We start from the raw sequence: 22,386 nt of genomic DNA, 5'->3' as shown, positions 1-22,386 counted from the left end.
TAGCATTTTATCAAAAATAATAATGTTTCGGTCAGTCGGTGTAATTATAAACGCAAGTACCGTCATACGATCAGTATCCGCGAAACATAAAACCAATTCCATCGCTTTGCACCAGAGGATTGTGGGTATTGCGGTTTGGCGTCACGTTTTTTAGATCCAGCATGGCAGCGAAACAGAAAAGGTTTGTTAATATTTTCTTTATTATGCTATGAATACAATGAGATTTACCCAGTATTTTATGTTGATGTTGAAAGTTAAAGTCTGGCCAGTTAGTCGTGAAAGTCATTCTAACTCTTTACGACTGTATGTTAGTAACTAAAGTGCTAGCATAAAGTCGTCATGCTAACTCGAATACGACTGCTGTATTCTAAGTGTGGTTTCGCTTCATGAAAATATTAATAATAATAATGATAATAATAATAATAATAATAATACAAGGTTCCTGAGTGTTTTAGGGAGATATTTGCATCTGACTGACAAGTGAACAGCTAACCAACAAAAATGCTTACACGTGAACTTAAAAACTGTAGGACAGTTAGACCACACACACATTTTGATCGACTTGCTTCTTATGGATTGTTTTCTTTCTTGTAGGAAATTAGAAGACTTGAGTGTGGATGAGTTCCTGCTGACAGGCTTTGAATCGGACGAAGAGCCTCCCAAACAGAATGGGCTCAAGAAGAAGACAGATCAGAACTCTCCAAGCCCTAAGAAGTGAGTCCTTATATTTAGAGACCTTTAGGGGGTGAAACATAATCTTAAATGTGGGCACGCTCTGATACGGGTATACACACGTGCAGCATTTTCCAGTGTAAAATATTTGGATATTGTATTCTGTTCAATTGGGGTCATATCCATTTACTTTTCAGACTCACCAACTGACTTCACACCCCTTTAGCTATGGTACTATTCTGCTATATGTGCTGCCTGGCCTAATCAAAGTCAAAGTCCTAACCCGACTGAGATGCTTTGGCAGGGGCGTAATTTCCAGGGGGCCTGATTATTCTTTTCTGTATGATGTACTGTTAGAAAAGTGCAAATGCAGAAAATGTCTCAAAGTTCTGTAACTCGTTTTGTACATACTCTGTATTTATAGAGATCAAAAGTCTAAAGGTAAGGCCTCTCAGCACAAGGAGCAGCTGTCCAGGTTAAAGAGCAAAGATCCCGAGTTCTACAAGTTTCTGCAGGAAAACGACCAGGCACTTTTAAATTTTGACGACACCGACAGCTCAGACGATGAAGACGAGAGAGGGTATCACAAACTACCATCTAAACTGGAGGTAAGAGGGCTACTTACTTTCTGGTGTGAGTTCTTTTGGAAATTAGGAGATCCTCATGCTGCCTTTTTACATGTTTGTAGGAGGCCAGCTCTGGGGATGAAGAAGATGATGACGATGAATATGCAGCAAAAAGTTCAAAGAAAGCCAAGAAGGGAGCAGATACTATCAAAGTCACAGACAAAATGATAGACGACTGGAAAGTGGCCATGAAGAAAGAACCCACAGCTCATCTCTTCAGAGAAGTCACGCAGGCCTTCAAGGCTGCTGTCGCCACAACGAAGGGTGAAGAGGGCGGTCAGTGCCGCTACAAAGTAGCTGACAGCTCAGGTGGGTCCTCATATCTGTATTCATGTATATATGGGTATATAACAGTTTAATTTGAAATTAAAACACCAGTCACACAGGCCTAGAGGCCTGTCAGCAACCATTTACCATCCAACAGTCACAAAGGAAAAATGTGTGTTCTCCAACCGGTAAGCAAGTGATTGTTGAAAGCACTATTTATGCAGTCCTAGAGAGGGGGGTCTGTGACCCCTGGCAACCATTGATTGCTATGTGAAAGTTTTAATTCTGTGACTGGTTGGTGAGTAGTTGGTCTTAAATAGCCCTTTTCCATTAGCACCTCTTCGGATCAGATCGACTTGGTTTTTGGGGTTTTTCATTATGTGGTAGTACCTGGTACCACGTACTTTTGTAGTATCTACTCGGCCGGGGTTTCAAGCGATCTGAAAATGTGACGACAACAGACTGCATCCCACTGGTTGGCTAGTCATTGGTCATGAGAGCATCTCCTTCATGAAAATCCAGCCAGTTTTGAAACCAGGCAACAAGGAAACACAGTGGTCCTCAAGTCTGATTAAAAAGCCATACACCGAGCAGCAGGTATACCATCGGTGTAACGTCCACGGGACATTTGGACCCACTGCTATCACGACCCTATAGACAATAGATGGGGCGACTGGAAAACGAGTCGCCCCATCTGGATGATGAAAATGGCTAAAGGACCTCTTTTAAAAGAGGTATACGGTGATGCAGTGGAGACAGTTCAGCATCTTCCATACAAACTGCTGTCGACTGCTGTGATCTGCTAGCAACCGGCAACCAATCACCAACCAGTAAGGGAATACCTAGCGAATTTAATAATTTAACCATAATTTGTTGTCAGTCCTTAATGACTTGTCACATGCTGTTGGAAGCGTTCATGCTTTTGTGTGATATTTTACTCATTAATTAGCTTGTAGTCGTGTCCCTACGGTTGTTTATGCAGTGCCAGCCACGATAGAAATATATAAAATGCTTGGACTTGTTGTTATTGTTGTCAGGTGGGGTTTTATTTTTTGTTTTGTTTTGGGGGTTTTTTGTTTTTTTGTGGGGGGGCTTTTGTTTTTCACTTTTTTGAACATTCGTTCATCTCCGTTCTGATACTTCTGGGAAGCTGCAGTTAGAAATTTGCTGACATCTCTGAGTCCTCATGTTGAGGTGGTCATTTTTATTCTCTGACTGATAAATTAAAAAAAGTGTAGTCAACAAATAAAAAAAAAAAAAAAAAAAGGTAAATGCACAGGAGGAATTGAGAGTATCGAACAGGCCAATCACAGTAGCGGTTATATTTGTAGTTACAAATGTAACTGCAAAATGTAGTTACATTTGCACATCAGGTTACATTGTAGTGTTTCAGAGGGTTTCTGTTACGATGTATCTACAGTGCAGATTTAATGTTTATTTTAACGTTTTAAGCACTCCGTAAGAAGCTCATAAGATTCACAAACATCAAAAATGAGCTAGGATAAACAAGCTACATTATATAAATAAAAAGAAGCGAAGAATAAAAGAAGCGCAGCTTATTTAGAGACAAACATGCCGATCTCTGTCACAGAGAAGAAATTGAAAACACAGTTTATCAGTTACAAAAAGTCCTCTGGCAGTTCTTCAAGCTTTCCTTTAAAGATCGATTGTTTCTAGAATTGTATTATTGTGATGACATAAGCACATTAATATTCAGTCCTTGTGCTATTTATGAAAGATACAACACTTAAGCATGCATGATGTTCTTTTTCTGTCTGCAGTGTTCAATGCTTTGGTCCTGTTCTGCATCAAAGATATCCACGGAGCTCTGCAGAGGATGCTTAACCTGAAGCCAGATAAAGACCAAAAAAAGTACAAAATCCACAATATTCACACTCGTCTCATTTCTCATCGATTGTCTCGGTGTAGCTGAGAAGAGGGAAAAGAGAACCTGTTCACTCATTTCTTTGTTTGTCTTGCGGTTTGTTCGCAGGTCAGTGCTTCCTTCGTCTAGTCCAAGATGGCAGAAGAATCAGATGGACATAAAGATGTATCTCAGTGGAGTGGTTCAGGTTTGCTCTTTACTTCATGTGTCTCTTTGTTTTTCACCACTTAGATTTCAGGCCTGTGTGTTCCTGTGAGGCAGATACATGAAATACAGAATACAGGGATTCATTTTTGTGAATATTTGCTTTAAAATTATTTCTTGTTTCCCAACTGCAGCTGTTATCCAGCCTAACGGAGGCTACGGTCATCTGCGCGGTCCTGAAGCACACCAACCAGCTCGTACCGTATTACTTGTGTCTACCCAAACAGTGTCGCCACCTGATTAAGGTGAGACCTCCACCTTAGCTTGATGACACGGAGTAAAATATGTCAGTATTTATTGACAAATGATGTCTTAATGTGTCTCTGTTTTTGTTTCCTTTTCCTGTTTCTGACTCCAGCAACTAATGAAGCAGTGGAGCACGGGGGAAGAGACGAGTCGGGTTCTTGCCTTCCTGGCCCTCAATAAAATCTGCCGCCAGAAACAGGAAACGTACCTCAACCCGATTCTTAAGGTGAGCTGCAGGAATTGAGGTGTTCACAACAAACCTGGATCTTTACTGAGGCAAAAGGGGGGGAAAAGCAAATCCAGCCTGGGCTTCTTAAGAATAACCGTCTTCCTCTTTGCAGCAAATGTACATTTCTTATGTACAAAACTGCAAGTTCACATCTCCCAACGTGCTGCCCATGATCAACTTCATGCAGAGAACTCTGACAGAGATGTATGCCCTGGACACGCAGGTCACTTACCAGCACGCCTTCATCTATATCCGACAGCTGGCCATTCACCTCAGAAACGCCATGACCATGAAGAAGAAGGTTGTTTGGCTTCTTTTTGCTGTTTGTGCTCACATAAAACAGTATTTATAGAGACTGACAAGTATACATCTGCCTTGAGTCATTTAGGGCTTCAATTTAAGGATTGGTTTTTGTAATTATATAAAATTCAAATATATATTTGCTTTTGAAATGCTCATGCGCAAAAACGGGGATGTATGATTGGAGCTTAGTCCAGTTTACAAAAGTAATTTAAAGCTATATACTGACTGAGCAACCACGCGCAGTGACACAGAGCTATTCTCTGCTATATAGATGCTCACCCTCATTCACATTTGACCCCTTTTTTTTCTTTAATAGGAAACGTATCAATCAGTTTATAACTGGCAGTATATTCACTGTCTGTTCCTGTGGTGTCGGGTCCTGAGCACACTCCACCCCAGTGAGGTACTGCAGCCTCTGATCTATCCACTCTGCCAAGTCATAATTGGCACCATGAAGTAAGTATACATAAATATGTTAGGGGAAAAAAGCTTTTAAAAGATTAAAAACTCAACCCCAGAGTCTGATGTATAAATAAAGCCACGACTTGGCTTCAAATACACACTAAACAGCCACTTATATTATATCATACACTTATGTTACACCTCGCTAGCACCTCCATTTGCTTTTAGAACTAGCTTAATTCGTTGTGGCATAAATTCAACAAGCTGCTGGAAACATTCCTGCTTTGGTCCATATTGACATGATGACATCACACAGTTGTTGCCAATTTGTTGGGTGTAAATCCATGATGTCACTTTCTCGTTCCACCACATCCCAAAGATGCTGTGATGGATTGAGATCTGATGAATGTTTGAGTACATCGTCATGTTCAAGGAACCAGTTTGAGATTTGAGCTTTGTGACATGGTGCGTTATCCTGCTGGAAGCAGCCATCAGAAGATGGGTGCAGTCTGAGATGGACGTGATTCAGTATTCAAGTAGAAGTAGCGTTTAAATGATGCTCAGTTGGTACTGAGGGTCCCAAAGTGAGCCGAGGAAATTTGATTGAAGGCAGGATGGATCCAAGCTTTCATGTAGTTCTGACCTTAACATCTGAATGTTGCAGCAGAAACTGAGACTCCTTGGACCAGGGAACATTTTAAAAAAATTTGTCAGTCTGTGTGAATTGTAGCCTCAGCTTCCTGTTGGGATGGGAGTGGTCTTCAGAGATGCTCTTCTGCATACCTTGGCTATAATGACTTACTGTGATTTGACTTACTGTTGTCTTCCTTAAAGCATCCAAGCTCCTCTGATCCTTAAAAGTAGCAAGTGATTTCTGCCCAAAGATCTGCCTCGCGTAGGATATTTTCTCTTTTTGGGAATGTTCCCTGTAAACCTTAGAATGATTGCACAGGAAAATCGCAGTAGATTAACAGTTTCTGAAATACTCTGTCAGAAGGCACGTGTATGCCCTTTGGGTTGGCTGATTAGATCTTTGCATTAAGAAACATGAACAGGTTTACCTAATGAGATGAACCGTTGTTTGTACTCCTGCAATCTGCATCAATATATTTTGTGGTTCCTTCACCCAAAATTTTTTAAAACTGTGTTGCTTTCAAAATCTTGGAAGAGAATTATTATTTTTTTTTTTTTGTACACGTTGCCAACAGCAGGTGGAGACATTGATCACTATTTTCTCTTTCAGACTGGTTCCCACAGCGAGATATTACCCTCTGAGGATGCACTGTTGCAGAGCGCTCACTCTGCTGTCTGGCAGCACCAACACGTTTGTGCCCGTTCTGCCTTTCCTCTTGGAGGTAAGGCTTCACGTCATCTCAAGTAACCAGCGTGCAGAGCTAACAGCGTATCAGTGAGGGGTCAGGTTTCCAGTGGCTCGAGTCTCTCGCACCGACACACAACTTGAGGCCCTCAGATAGTTTGAGATAATCTACAATAAACAGCCCGTTGGCTGACTTTGGTGAAATGGAAACAATGAAAAGGTAGATGTGATGAAATGTTCCGTCGGTGGTTTGCTGCGGAAAAACATCAGTGGCATACGAAATGCACTTTGGTCTCAACGGCCACAACTGTAGAAGCTTAGGAGGAAACATTCAAAGGGTAGAGCTGTGAGAGACACCTTTGTTATCAGACCAATCACGGGTCACCAACTGACAACATCTTCTCTGGATCAGGTGCTAGTCACGTGACCGCGTAGTGTGCCTTTGTGCGCAAGTTTTTATGCACGCTGTGCGGCTTTGTTGTGGTTTGCTGGAGGAGAGACATGTGCTGGCGACTGGCTCGGCCCGCTGGGAGTGGTCAGCGCACGTCTGTCTGTATGTGTTTGTGTGCATGCAGCAGTTTGACCGAAGCGATAAAGACACGGTTGTGGTTTACACTCTGGTCCTAACATGCTGTGCAGACCACATCCTCTCTGCCTATGGCCCACTCCCCACTTCTCTCCCCGTCATACACACAGATACACTCCGACCCCCGCCTCCCTCGCTCCATCTAACCCCCAACAGCAAGCTGTGTTTATTTGTGACGCACAATGCTTCCTGTGTTTTTTCTCCTTTACTGTTCCCCTTGTTAAAGTCAGGCTGAGGTACGCTGCTACTGTTTTAATTAGAACAGCAAAAGCAGCCCCTTCCTCCTGTGTGTCTGTGCCTGTGTGTGTGTTCTCGTATCTCCGAGGGGGGTGTATGATTTGGAGCTTCCTGCTTGTGTAGCTGTGTGCATGCGTGTGTGTGTGTGTGTGTGTGTGTGTGTGTGAGAGAGAGAGAGAGAGAGAGAGTGCACCAGGGTTGGCCCATGCCTTCCCACTTCCCCTGGCTCCCCCGCAGACCGCCACCACATCCTATGTTTGTACAGACAGCACCGGCCAGGAGCGTTGCTCTGCTTCGCGCACAGCGAGCATTAACGACCACACACACACACACACACACACACACACACACACACACACACACACACACACACACACACACACATGCACAGAGATACAGGGAGTCAGAAATAGCTTGATACACAAATACAAGACAGAAATTCACTTGCGCACTGTGGGCAGATGTGAAAGCTAAAGCTTGTAGACAAATAGCCCACACGTTGGCTAGAATGTACTTTCACAGACTAAGATAGAAATGTGTCATCTCAGTAACACTGCAGTATTTAAAATGAGCTGCGCTGACTGATAATTGTCAAAACACTTTCAGCATCCCGCAGAATAAATGTTTTCTTTAGCTGCGTTGTCTTTGAAGAATAGCAAGTTGAATGCGGATTTACTCAAGACAGAGACGGTCGCGGCTTTTATTAACGCGTAGAAGCAGTTCCAAATATCAACCTACAGCCAGGAGATAAAGTTTCCGCTGGACTTGAAAAACTAAGCACACCATACGATTCAGTTGCTTGTAGAACCACTTTTAACTTGAAGCAATTGTTTTCTATATGACTTTCTCTTAAGGTCCTGCCACTGCATTTCAGTCTGGTTGAGGTCTGAACTTTTACTTGACCTTTGCAACACCGTCGTTTTCCTTTTTTAGCCATTCTGCTGTAGATCTCCTGCGGTGCTTGGGATGATTGTCCCGTTAAATTACCCAGTTTCAGCCAGCTGTCAGACAGACGGTCTCACATTTGACTCAAGCATTTGGTGCACAGTGGGGGTTCATGTTTGACTCAATGACTGCAAAGTCTTGTGGATGCAAAACAACCCAGATCATCACTCCTCCACTACCGTGCATGACAGTTAACCTGAAGTGTTTGAGCTGATATGCTGGATTTGATTTTCCTTTTTCATACATGGCACTGGGCATCGTTGCAGCCAAACATCTTCACTTTAGTCTCATCTGTCCAAAGGACATCGTTCCAGAAATCTTGTGGTTTGTTCAAATGCAGCTTAACTTAAGCCGTGCTGCCGTGTTCTTTTAAGAGAGAAGACACCCCCTCTTGTCAACAAGCACCACACTTGTTCAGTCTTTTTCTATCTGTACTGTCATTAACTTTGACATTTAACATGCTAACTACAGCCTGCAGAGCATTGCATGGTCTGATCCTGGGGTGAATTTACTGGAACATCCAGTCCTGGGAAGATTGGCAACGGTCTTGTTTTTCACTTAACAGTAGATCCCATCCCAGTTTGATGGGCAGCAACAATTGGTTCTCTAAGATCACTGTTGATGTCTTTTATTCTTGGGATTATGTTAACACACGTCTAAATACTGCGGACCAGCAAAGCTTCTGCTTTTAGAGAGGTGCTCACACTCGCTGATGATCAATAATTCAAGTGCATTTGATTAGCAGCACCTGGCTGCTACTTACCCTCTTAAGTCCTATGCAAGCGGTAGCTGTGGACTTGGTTTCTCACAGATAAAACAGATTTATTAGCTAATTGGTTTAATTAATAGTGATGTTAATTATGACATTTGTAGGCCCAACCTGCATTATTGATTCCTTCATTAAGGGATGTGTCTGGATTGGATAGTTGAGAAAACAGGTGGATGTTACTCATACCAAAATCTGCATCCTTTTTAAAAAATGCAAACAAAGAGACTGACAGATTGATTAAAAAGAGCATGTTTTATATTTGAGATGGTATGCACTACACTGTTGTATGAGTAGATCAGAGTTTACTGTTTGTCTCCTCTTACAGATCTTCCAGCAAGTTGATTTCAACAAGAAACCCGGACGAATAAGTAAGAAACCCATCAACTTTGCAGTCATCCTGAAGCTTAACAAGGTCAACCTAATCGAGAAAGCCTACAAGGTAAGTGTTACTGTGACCGCTAGTGTTAAGAGTGTTAGACCAGGTACTTCTTTATAGCTGGTATACAGCGGTTCCTGCTGATTCTGTCTTTAGTGTGCTGAGATGGAGCAGCTCCTGGAGTCTTAGTTATTTTAGTGCTACTCTGTGACAGAGTGGGTGTGGATTGAGGACAACGCTGAAAGTCAGAGCTCTCAGACTGACCCTGAGTCACCTCGCTCAGTGCTGCAGCCAAGAGGATTGCAGCTCTGTGGGATTATCCCCCGCACTCCGCTCGCTAGGTCTGTTCTCACCGCTGTCACCCAGGCAACTGCCGTGAACCCCCGTCTCGTAAACACACAGCAGACCTGACCGAACAAACAGATCGGTCTGAATCAGAGCACCTCTCAGTCCACACAGGCTTCAGATGTTTTATTTCACAGAAAGGCAGCTTAACTTCTAGCCCTGTAGATGGCATCTTTACGTATTCAGCTTTTACTAAAGGCTAAATAATAATAATAGTAACAACAACAATAATAATAGTTGTTGTTGTTGTATAAAGTAGGTCCTCATTTGACCTGAAACTTTAAAAGGTTTAGGGGCTACAGGGAGCTCTGAGTAACACAATTGGTAATCTCAGGTTGCTTTTCTGTGGTTTCCTATTTGTTTTTAGTCTGTGTTGATAGAGAATATAGCTGTTATGAAGTGCTAAAGTTTGTACACTGTTACCGTCACATAGTGGCTCTGTGGTGTAGCGGTTAACAAAGTTAGCATTACGTGCAAAAAGATTGTCGGTTCAAGACCAGGAGGAGAACCAAATCCTGCCTCTGGGGTCAAGCTAGTGTACTGGTACCCAGTGCCTTTCCCAGTCTTTGCCGTATCGACATGTAGATGCAGCTGCTGTGGAAACCTGGCTGCTCTTCAGCCTTCAAGCTGTTGATGCTACACTGTAATTATTTTCAATGCATTCGGTTTTCCTGGGGCGGCATCTCGGCTAGTCATGTTACTTTTTGGTATATTACCTAAATGGTAACCATTTGATCTCCTGTTTATAAGCCGGAGGTGACTTCATGTCCCAGGGACACACACATCCACAGCTGTGATGGATCTGTGTGCTAGCACTATACATTGCAAACAGAGTATATTGATTAGCACAACATTGTGATAATGTGCTGGCCAGTAATCGCATTTTGCTTGCTTATTGTTGCCAGTGTAGACTTGCGCAGTTTGTCGTTCATATAGACTCCTTTCTGCTTTTCAGTGAAAATACAGTCGTTCAGTATTGGCTCCAGTGTTAGCCACTCATCACTGCATCACTCCTAATGGCAGGGTGATGCAGACACATCAGCTCGCACTGTTTGAGTGATTTAGTGAGTTCATATAAAATAAAACTTTAGCTTATGTGAATGTTGCACTTTGTTTCTGTTCACTGGTATAGACGTCATGCTAAGCGAGATGTGATTGGTTTGGAGACTTATTTTAAGTTAGCCCCGACCAATAAGCAGGAAGTATATTGTCTGTCCCAAAAATGCCAATATCCATGAACACAAACACTGCATACTAGAAGTTCAACATTAAATCTTCCCAAAATAGATCTGGATAGAGACACAGATCAATTAAAACAGCTTGTAATGCATTATTGATTCTTGGTTAGTAAACATTTAAATGTTAATACCAGGCTGGGAAAAGCTATTGGCGTGATTAATTTGCAGCGAGGAAGATGCTTCCATAGATCCACTCGAGTTAGTTTCACATGAAATAGGAAAATGATGTCATTTTGTAAATTGTGAACATTGTTTATGATCGTTGCTGTCCTGTTGTGTTTTAGGACGGGATGATTGACCAGCTGTACGACCTGATACTAGATTACTTCCACACTCAGGCCAGCTCCATCGGGTTCCCTGAGCTCGCCTTGCCCACCATCATTCAGGTGAGGCATACTTCAAAGTGATCTTAAAGCAGACTAGAATTGATTTATTTTTTTGACTTAGCAATTGTCTAAAAAAGTGACAATGACACTGAATGCTATTCCCAAAGTTTTTCACCTGAATATATGATTCAGGATCTGCTGAACCGAATCAGCTTCCTTTAGGGGAAACAATAATCATCCTTTGTGCTTGTTCTTACCTTCTCATGCACCTCCTCCATGTCCCTGCAGCTGAAAGCGTTCCTGAAGGAATGCAAAGTGGCCAATTACTCTAAGCCGGTGCGTCAGCTGTTGGAGAAGATACAGGAAAACAGCAGCCACATCACAGGACGGAGACAGAAGGCCACATTTGGAGTGGCCGATGCCACCGCTGTGGTGAGTGGGTCTGGTTTGTGCGATGATTGTTTGGCCCTTCTGCTTTTGAAAACCTTTAACATAGAAATGAGTTGCAAATACAGAGCAATGCTCTTCCATTGATCCACATAATAAGGGCAAATAAATAATATGTTGAAAATGGCACTAAATAGGTTTAAATTTTAAAACTACTCAAGGCCAGTTAAACGTAAAGGTCATCAACAAAATGCAAGATGGGCAACAGGAAAAAACATTTTACTGTTATTTTTGCTTCCAAGCTAGACTTTATTTCATTTTGAAAGCAGTCTTGAGCAACAGTTCTCCAGACTTTATGAATATCTTTTCAAACGTTTCTTTGGACATGAAAAGGTATGTAACTCAATGCATGAGCCAGTGTTCTGTCTACACATGACTCATCTACATGTAACGTACCATTTGCCACTTTGTTACTAGTAGCCTGTCACAAAAACAGTTCCCATTTCTTTAGTTGAATCTATAAATAACTGCCAAAGATAACACACTTTGAAAAATACTATCTTTGCACCAACAAGGTGATTCCCAAAGAGCTATTAGATTAAAAAAATTGGCATTCCTTGAAATGGTGTACTGTGTGTTGAGGACAAACAGTATCTGAAAGTCATGTCCTGGAAAAATATGGGAAAGCATCCTGCAAACACCTGACACAGAACTTGAGAGATGCATCTGACTCCTTAACTGATCCATACGGTTCCCTGAAGCCTCATCACACACTCTTAGTGGAGGGCTGGTTGTCAAAAAGCCGTTCTTATGGAAGGGAAACATAAAGAAAGGGCCAAATTACACAAGAACTAGACTGAAAATCAGTAGCAGCACGTATGATGGAGCGATAGATCCACATTTTCAAATCATTAACATCAAGGACGTTTGGAGAGGGGTACAACAGTGAGTATTTACAGTCATCTGTAAATAAATTACAGCCCTTATGGGTAATAATTATTGGTTCGTGTAACTATATGTTCAACAATCATATTCCAGTATTTCTAATAAGAGCACCAGAGAAATCCAGTTGCAGGGAAAAATAGCTTTTTATATTCCTTTGGGATAGTTTCCAGTTGAGCTACGTGCTGCAGGCCATCTAACAACAGATCATCTAATGCCACAGGCAGAAGCTGGTAATGGAGAACACCTCTCTATATAAACCTTAAACTCAGGTAAGAATGACCCTGTGCTTACTCTGGCTGTAGACCCCGGGAGGTCTCAAAGGGCCAGTTATACACAAGATGCAGTTACCAGTAGTGCTTCACTGAGTTACTGTCCAGTTTTCAACCTAATGAACTGTATCTCCCATATTCATACTGGATAGTTTTCCTATAAATAGACTCATCAATAGCTATAAGGTTTGAACTAAGGGTGGTGCCTGATGCAAGTCCTTGGCTGTGCAGACAGTGGGACGGTGGCTTTACTCCATCCAGTAAAGGTTAAAAAGTGAAAACATAAGCTCTGAAAAGTAAGTAAGAAACTACAAATTAGATCTTTGAAGGACATTTCTACCAGCAGTTTTTGTGCAACACTATCTGAACCTCATGCTGTATTAACATAATAATAAAATTATATTATCTATATTATATTAGCAGTAGGGAGTATAAACTTGATTTTAGAACTTACCTTCACAGCTAAAAAGAAAATTCAAGAGTTTTAATAGGATTTTAATGGAGGGAACTCTGAGATCAGTTATAGTAATCATTTCTACTGAGACAGTGGATTTGTCTTTGTTTACATGTTATAATCAGCTGACCTGATGCTGCTGCTCTGAGCTTTACTGCTCTTTGTACATTTACAACTGAATTCAACTAGATGTAAGCAGATGCTTCATAGACTGTCTTGATTTCCATCCTCTACACTGACAGCACCCTGTTTATACTGTCTTTATGCTAGAAAGTATACAGTTGGTGTAAAGGCCGAATTCAATGAACGAGTCTCAGCATCATTAGCTTAAATTCAAATTCATCTCTGCTGTATGTAACCTAACACTGGCCATGAGCACCACAGCCACTGTGCACCAGTCCAACACAGCGCTTTACTGTACATTTACCACAGTACTGCAAGCTAACCTGTTTATCCTGAACTTAACTGCCAGGTATTTTCATACAAACCCTGGACCATGCAAAGTTATTATACTGAAGTATAACTTACCCCCAAAGTGTAGCGCTTCAATCAATTACATGTTTTTGCCTCTTTCATCTCTTTGTATGTGATAAGCCCTCTTGATGGATAAACCAGTAGGTGTTACTGTTCCCTCCATTTAGGCTCAAATCAGTTTCATGTTTGAATCTCCCAGACTCGTTAAACCTAAAGTCACGAGCCTGTTTTGCAAACATAATGAGTAGAAATTAGAGGCATCTGTGTGAAAATGTAGGAAGTAAAAGTAAAAAGTTGCCAGAGAAATAAATACCCAAATAAAGTACAGATACCTGAAAATCCTACTTAAGTACACCAGTACTTCATAGGGTTAGGTTTATAGGGTTTTCTATAAACCGAAGCACTTTATCACCCATCTTCCTCGAATCCACGACCAGTTTCACTCAACATGCGTGTCTTTGGACTGGATTTTGAAGTTCACCACAGACACTTCACTACAAAGAGCGACCTGCAATACTGGTTGTTCCACAAATCTCTCTAGAACATGCAGACACAGTCTCTTTAGAGCTTGCAGCGTCTGTAGATCACCAGTGCACTACTATGCGATGACGATGGTGGATCTGCTGTAAGATTAAAGAATTTGCATCACAAAGAGCAGTGCTGGCAACATAGTGGGCTGTCCAGGGCTAACAGATGTAGTTTGTCCAGGGCAAAGAACATTGACTTTGTTAGCTTGTAGTACTGGTGCTACAAAGCTTGCTAGTTTTGTTAAAATCCCTAATAACCAAAAGCAGTGCAGTTCTTTACTTAAACACACTGACAGTAATGTGTAATATGAACACACAATAACTAGAAATCTTTTCAGACAAACGTGTTTGTCGGTAAAAATGCAAACACAATAACTAGTATTAGTGTGTATAACACATAGGTGTACAAGTATACGTACTGCATGTGTGTGTATATGTATATGTGTGTGTGTGTGTGTTTTAGTGACATACATGTGTGATATTTGAATGTGTCTGTATGCAACACCTCTATAATTACAGGTGTCAGGTGTGTCAAAGCGGTGGATGTCTAGGTGACATCCACAGTAACAACTTGCCCTTTCAGCTCCATGCCCTTAAAATCATATTAACAACAAAATAAACACCAGTACGGTAACTGAAGAACGTATTCAGGAAATATTTCTCTGATATGATAGGACACCTGAAAGGTACCTTTCTCTCCCTCAGACTGCATGCTCGGGAACTTCTCTAACATTCCTCCTGCCTTCAGCCATTTAATGGCAGCGAACTCGGCACGCTCCATTCGATGCTTGATCTGAAGAGCAATTTAGAGTTGCGGCAAATGGCATAATTTTATGGAACAGTATTGTTAGAACAGGACAGAGCAACTTGAAACAAGCATTTCCTTTTTTTTTTATTGTATTTCTTTTTTTTTTTTAACGTCGTCTCTTTTAAATATCTTGTTTTCCACGACGTAACGATTGTCTGGTTTACTCTTTTTCACTGCTTCTGAGCAGTGCTGACAAAAAGTTGCGCCTTAGCTTCATAGTTCGGCCACGGAAAGTCCTTTTCCCACTCGCTGTTGTACTTCTAAACTTTCCCTTTATTGTCAGACGTTCCTTAAGTTGCTGCAGGTTGTGTGTTTGTTTCATCCTGATGGCTCGTTTTCTTCCATTTTCTTTTAAACGTTTAAAACATCGCTCCATTTATTCAGCGAAAAAAACGCTTCCAATTTCCATTAAACTCTCTGAGCCGCCTGCGCATACCATCTACCAATGGACTGGCGGCAAACACAAAGGAATTGTGGGAATTGTTGTAGAATTTAAGGCTAATCGTATTGATACGCTAACAGTCTATTATCACAGCAGATTACAACTACTCTGTAGCATCGTGATGTAGCATGGTTTCACAAAAAAAAAAAGTGGCTTGCAAAGCTCTCGCATTAGTGCTCCGTATGCAAAATAATTTGCTGTCTCTTTCTTTCACCGTCTCGTTAAACACTAAATCTGGAGTTCGCCCGTCTGAAGGTGTGTCTGGGTGCATAAGTGCATCTGCACACTCTGGTGTTTGGAAGTTTGGAAAGAAAAGCGTCTGGAATTCTTTAAGTTTCTTGAAGATGTTTCATTCTGATTCAGAGCTGAAGAAGCTTCCTAGATGAGAGCTGAAACGTCTTCAAGCTCCTTAGATTACCATGACCTGGATGACTGAGAATCTACGCAGACACGTATGGCAAGGTTTGCTGTCGGTGAAGTGAGCGCTCGCATGATTGGAAAGCTTCACAGTGACATCTGATCACTTCATGGGACAAACGTCCTCCAGCCTAGAAAGCTATGGCTGAAATGTCCAGTGTGTCAGCAGAGGCAGGGTTCAGGCGGGGGAAAGATTGCCTCTGTGTGGATGCGTTTAATTATACCCAAGGAGATTCAGAGCTGAAGTCATGGTTCAAGTTCGTGGTGTGTTAGCGCTTCTGCTATAACCGAAGGAGGAAAAACAAAATCACTTGTGCTTTTTATGTTCTCGTGGGAAGTGGCTGCATGTCCACACCCTCAGAAATGCATCATTTTGTCTGTTTGTTACTGTGATGTTTTTATAAATGTCGTCTAAAGCGTTTAAAGATGAAATGGAAGCGGATGGTCTTCGTCTGTAATCTAGCTGATGAAAGTGTGTGTGTGTGTGTCTGTGTGTGTGTTTACATAGTATGGCAGACGACGCGGCACGGTGCCAGCGCCTGTCGCCACGGCTCTGTGCTCAGCGGAGGCTGTCGCCATGGCATTGACTCCCTGGCACGGAGGCAGCCGTAGAGGTGTCACCGCGGGCGAAGGAGAGGGGACAGCCCTGCTGCTGTCGCTGTGGAAAGGCCACGGCCCCCCTCCGGCCACCAGCCCCCCTGCTGACATGTCACCCAAACTGAGAGCTAGCCTAATTAACGACGCCCTGCGTCCATCCTGGTCACACTCTGCCATCGCTCGTCTTTCTCTCATCTGAAATTATTTAGTTGTTTGTCTGACCGAATTCAGAAGTAACGTTTTCTTTCTCTCGTCCCGTCTTCCGGTGCACACGTGTCACTCTGTCTTAATAGCGGCACTGAAAATTGTGATAAACATGTTAGGCCAACGGGTACAAGAGGCCACGGTCTGTTCGCACTATTGGATTTGTCGGTCAGATAATGTGATTGGGCCTAATCAATATTGTCCAGAAAGACCTTTAGGGGCTGAAGAAGATCTCCTCTTTCAGGCATCTTCAACCCGTCTGTTTTCTCTGACTTTCATCACACTCGTCTGTCTCTTTCTCCCGGTCAGCTGGAGTGTAATATGAACCTGCTGAAAGGCTTGTCTAAACAGATCCTGGAAAAGAAAGGGAGAGAACCCACCTGTGTATTTATGCTTATTAGGATGGAGATTTGCATTTCCTTTCACATACACATACCTGTCCTGTCCACACCTGTGTGCATTCTCCATCTAAATATCTGTTCTCTGTCAGGCGGCTTGGGAGAAGCAAATCCAGGAGGAGGGGACCCCCCTGAGCAAATATTACAGCCAGTGGAAGAAGCTGCGAGAGAAGGAGATCCAGCTGGAGATTTCTGGCAAGGAAAGGGTAATTATCAAACCAAAGAAACCTGCCAGTAGTCGCCTTACTCAGTCATTATGAGTCACTTCTACTGTTTTTCATTCATGAATGTTCATGTGTACAAGCACTGCAGTTTGTTTTTGTGTGTGTGTCACATAAAGATGGAGGATCTGAACCTTCCTGAGATCAAACGGAAGAAGATTGAAGAGAAGAAGGCCGAGGACAAAAAGGAGTTCAAGGGTCTGTTCCAGTCTGACAGCGACTCCGATGAAGATGACGATGCAGGACTCAAAATCAAATGTGAGCTAACCCCCTCATATCTGGTTTCCCCCACTTATCTGAATCCGGCCCTGCAAAGGATGCAATTTGTGGACTGGTGCAGGTTATGGTATATTTCCCAACTTGGCCTCTAGGGGGCTGCATTTTGTTACAGCAGTGTAAAAGCTTGAGAGGTGATGACAGTTCACTGTGATTTTGTTTTTTTTTTCCCTGCCGTTATCCGTTTGTGTGACGTCTCCTAGATTTGACTACACGAAGCAGATCACCTGCAGAGCAGTTTGCCGTAAGGCTCCGAGATATGAAAGCATCCACAGAGGCCGTTTCCGTGGAAATTAAAATTAAATCCCAAATCAAACTGAAGAGAAAATCTCTCGCTTATCAGAGAGTTTGGTTCTCTCTTACTCTCTCCGCCAAAAGCGCCGTCAGCTCATTCATCCTTTAACACCCCCCCCCCCCCCCCCGTTTGTCTCTCGTCCTCTGCGGGTCGTCCACAGGTCAACCTCGATTTTATAGCTTTACACTCGGACACGCTCCAAACAGAAAAAAAAAACCCTCGGCAAGGTCACTGAGGAACAGAGCAGGCGGCAGGGTTTTTTTTTTTTTTTTTAAATGCATCTGGACTTCATTGTAGGGAGAGTCCCCACAAACGGATGGGCAGCTGCCGGCAAGCATCCCCTCCACTCCTCCCTCACCCCTCTTTCGTTCAACCTTCCTCAGCTCCTCCACACTCACGAACCTGCCCTCCCCACCTCCACCCCAACAGGAAGTACAGGCTTGGATCCCAGCGGGGGTTCCTAATTCAAACCAGCCCACTGGAACAGCCAGCGGTGGCCTCTCTCCCTTTTTTTTTCTCCCTCTCTCTCTCTTTTTCTGGCTCTGTAGACTCCAACCAGCTGCCCCCGCATGTCCTCGCAACACGTGCGCAGACACACACACACACACACACAGACACATCTCGATGATAGCACACAAATGCACACCCACCGCCTCGCCGTCCAGTTTCGAAGAGCCAAAAGCTTTCAGGCAGCTCACCAAAGCTCTCTGCGGTCTCACACACTCCCGGAAAGAGGGGGAGTGCGAGAAGGGGCAGATGATTAAGATTGGTGTGTGTGTGCGTGTGTGTATTTTTGTGTGCGTGGTGGTAATAAGTCATCCAGGTCATTTGGGGGCAACCTCAAAGGTACAACTGAAATCTGCAAGCACCATGTGAGCAACAAAGAGTTAGAGAGGGCGAGAGCACGTTTGCGATCTTAAATTCAGATGGGAAGTACCTGATGTTTTAATAGACGTTGTTTATGTGTGTGTGCGTGTGCGCGTGTGCTCGTGTCATAAAGGAAACAGCTCTGTTTTCCTTCTCTCTCCCCTATGCCGTCAGCTTCTCATCACACCTCAACTTCAAAGCATGTGGACCCCAGTTGTCCCTTTGGCTAGACAACACACACACACACACACACACACACACACACACACACACACACACACACACACACAGAGCACTCTGAGAGTAGCACACCTTAAATTTCAAAAAGAAAAAAACCCAACATCTCTCCAACACACACACACACACCAACTCTGCCATTATCGTGGAAGCTGTGGAACCTGCCTGCTATCTCCATTTGCTATATTTAGGCCGTGAGCATAAGATGTCTGAAATTGCCAGTAGTAAACTGTCATGGGTGTTTGTGCACCAGCAGCAGCAGCGGCGGCGGCGCCTGTAATCGACTCTCAGTTCCATCTCAGGAGGAAATAGACACTTCCAGCTGCCTGTGATACCTGGCCCACATATCCACGTCTCCAAAGTCGTCAGACGTCAGCGATGCACCGGTGCAAACTTAGGAACGTCTGAAGAAAGTAGGACTAGACAAATTTCAGCGCGCTGTAATGTTTTTCCACCATCTCCCCTCAGGTAAGAAGAGCAGCCGTGCGTCAGATGACGAGGATGACGATGATTTTGAAGACCTGTCTGACCTGAGCGATGATGAGGGAGAAGACTTAGGTCGGTATTCACAATTAACAGTTTTGACACATTTTAAGGTCCTAATTTGTCTGTTTTGGTTAATTTGCTGTGTAGAGGCGTCTGCGTTACCCTTTTCTATCAGTGCAGGGCCAGAAATATGGAGGCTGGCTGGTAACAAGGGTAAAACTTAAAATTACTGTTTGCCTCTAGAGCGGGGATGTCAAACTCGTTTTACACTGTGGGCCACATACAGTCCACTTTAATCTTAAGTGGGCCAGCCCAGTGAAACAGTGCTTCCTGAAGTTTATCTGCACATTTAATCCTGGTTGTATATTAACTAGAGATGGACCGATCCGATATTACGTATGGGTATCAGTCCGATACTGACCTAAATTACTGGATCGGATATCGGAGAGAAATAAAAAATGAAATCCGATCCATTAAATATCAAACAAGCACCTCACAAAACTTGCGACATGGCGTAACTCTGCTCATAACCGTAGCACGTGGGAACAGTATGCATCACGTGATAGAGCAGCTGTGGCGTGCGGGACCTGTCAGCGGTCTGGTTGAGTATTTGTAGCCTCGCTACCAAACCGGCATTTCATCTCCGAGGAAGTTATCCCAGAGAGAAGTAAAGCAAGTGTGTAAGTTCATCTCTGAGTGTTTGTAAAGCATTCCCACGTTAAGCTTAACAACCGATATATGGAGCGACTGCCTCTTCTCTCTCCCTCCCTCTCCTGTTGCTACTTCAATCGTGAAACTGATCAATGATCAGCTGATCGGCTTTTCTGTCGCGAGTCCGTCTCTCTTGCTTGTTTTTGGCCCACTTTGCACCAGAAAGAGGAAACCAGCGGCTGAACAACAGCAGCACGTTTAAGCTTGATCAGCTGTTGTTAGAATTTATTTAATATTACTTTCTACACCAGGATCTTTTTCTAGTAGCTGACGCTGGTAACTGTGCAGGGGCGGATCTAGCAAAGTTTAGCCAGGGGGGCCGATAGGGCATTAACAGGGAAAAGGGGGCACAAAGACATACTTTTCTTTCTTATTCTCATTTAAAATATCTAGTGTTTAATAAATAAATATCTGAATCTTACACCCAAAGTTTTAATCTGATGTAAAATGTATAGAAGTCCATTAATGTATATAGAAACTATACCCTACTAAGCTATAGTACTTTTTCCTTTGGGAAGGTACAATCTGTGCAGTCTGCAGTTCTGTTGAAGAAAGACGTTGAATCTATTTAATATTTCTTGAAAAATATTTGATTTCTGTGCATTTTTTTTCACACTGCATCAAATTAAAGTTGATTACGTCGATTAAGCATCATGAGGTGGAGCGTGAGGGGTGGTTCTCTTTTCTTTCTTTTTTTTTTGCTGGGAGATTGCAACCCTATTGGTTAGGTTGCTTACTCTTTAAAATACCAGAATAGGGAGGATGGAGCAGGTTTAAGTTTATTAGATTGATCAGTATCGCTGAACTATGAAATATTTTGGGTGCAGTGTATTTTTTGCATACAGGTATAACAGAATAGCTTTAGTGTTTGTTTTGTTTTTTAAACTTCAGTATAAACTTACACAAAATGCAGCAAGATATTTAACCCTGGAGAACCAATGGGGTCAGAGCCGACCCCATTGGTTTTCTATTGGTTTTCTCCAGGGTTAAAAAACAGTTTTATTGATTAAAAACACACTATATCGGATTCATATCGGCATTGGCTGATATCCAAATTTATGATATCGGTAATAAAAAAGTGGTATCGTGCCATCTCTAATATTAACAAAAGAAGAAGTAGAATTATAACAATATGTTTTTCTGCACGATATAGAAATGCAGCTGTAGCAAATGAAAGACAGACCGGAAAGTTTTTGTTCATTAAAAGCAAATGTTAGTTTTTTTCACTGTGGACATAGTTTATTAATAGATATCATCTATGAATTCATTACTTTAGTGTAGTGTGGCCGTGGAAAAGCTCTTTATCAGTAAGAGAAGCTGTGAAATTTATGTTCTTCATATTTTCCAAAACAGTCCAGCGGCCGGATTGGAGTCTGTCGGGCTGCGTCTGGCCCCCGGGCCTTAAGTTTGATATCCCTGCTCTAGATAATGCAAATATAGTCAAGTACAAAAAATTGAATTTTAATAAATATTTAATTGTTTTTGTAGCAGGTTTTCAGGCATAAACTGCCACATGATGCCAGATTTGGGTCTCGACAGTCTGAACTTTTAAGCTAAAACATCTCTGGGTTCGGCTGCTGGTTTGGAGGGAAGAGCGATTTTAGAATTTAGACTAAGCATTTGCACTGAAATAGTTAAATTGTCCCCAGAAATTAATTCAGTCTCTTAAATGAATTTATTATGTATAAATGAACAGAAATGGAATTTAAGGAGCGCAACTCTAAATTTATGCTTTTCAGTTATGCTTTTATCATCCGTGTGTAACTTTTGAGAGATGGTTTACATCACATTTTAACATGGTGGTCTCACAGCTGGTAGCAACTCCTGTGGCCACTCATTAGCCGAGCCTGGAGAGTAAACAACATTGTAGAAATGTGTCAGATTAGAAGAGGTTTGTTAAAAATGCCGTTCTACTCTAACGTGTGTGCACGTAAACTACTCGATACCTGAGAGGTTTCTGATGTGGCTGAGCGTGAAGTTTAAGTACTTCTTGTCTATATTCCAGATGATGATGATGATGAAGAGGAAGGAGATAAAAAGGCTTCCAAGACTCCTCAGCCGCTGTCCTCCTCTGCTCTGATAAAGCTGGCTGAGGGAGAGGAGGATGTAATCGAAGACCTGGAACTGTCTGATGACGACTGAGGGTCTATAGGAGCGGTCAATATTTCCAGTATTTCCTCTTTGCTATTGTTGTTTTAATTTTCTGTCTATGTACAGTACAGAGAAGTTTAATTTTATTAAACACTGAGCCTGATACAAAAAAAAAAATCCTCTCCTTGAATTTTTTTAAGATGCTAATTGAAGCGTGTATGTGCATGTTAATGCACAAGTGCACCTGAAACGAGTAATTTGTGTACATGTGCACACCTGTAGGCACCCCCAGGCTTTGTAAGAACG

The 22,386-nt window shown here is 42.5% G+C and overlaps 1 protein-coding gene across 1 annotated transcript; it reads left to right on the top strand.

The window, feature by feature from the left end:
- The first annotated feature begins 30 nt into the window (after nucleotides 1-30).
- Nucleotides 31-22,251, top strand: noc2l (NOC2-like nucleolar associated transcriptional repressor). Its single transcript, XM_004554205.3, has 18 exons — nucleotides 31-181; nucleotides 595-714; nucleotides 1,097-1,280; nucleotides 1,361-1,607; nucleotides 3,347-3,437; nucleotides 3,559-3,637; nucleotides 3,789-3,899; nucleotides 4,013-4,126; nucleotides 4,242-4,430; nucleotides 4,749-4,888; nucleotides 6,078-6,189; nucleotides 9,015-9,128; nucleotides 10,933-11,034; nucleotides 11,263-11,406; nucleotides 16,989-17,102; nucleotides 17,237-17,375; nucleotides 19,261-19,350; nucleotides 21,995-22,251. The coding sequence occupies exons 1-18, from the start codon at nucleotides 162-164 to the stop codon at nucleotides 22,129-22,131; spliced, it is 2,247 nt and encodes a 748-aa protein (XP_004554262.3). The 5' UTR covers nucleotides 31-161; the 3' UTR covers nucleotides 22,132-22,251.
- Nucleotides 22,252-22,386: the final 135 nt, after the last annotated feature.

Source organism: Maylandia zebra, linkage group LG20 (assembly GCF_041146795.1).
Source record: "Maylandia zebra isolate NMK-2024a linkage group LG20, Mzebra_GT3a, whole genome shotgun sequence".
Lineage (NCBI taxonomy): Eukaryota > Metazoa > Chordata > Actinopteri > Cichliformes > Cichlidae > Maylandia > Maylandia zebra.
Note: the sequence above shows the minus strand (reverse complement) of the source record. Positions and strands in the feature narration are given on the sequence as shown.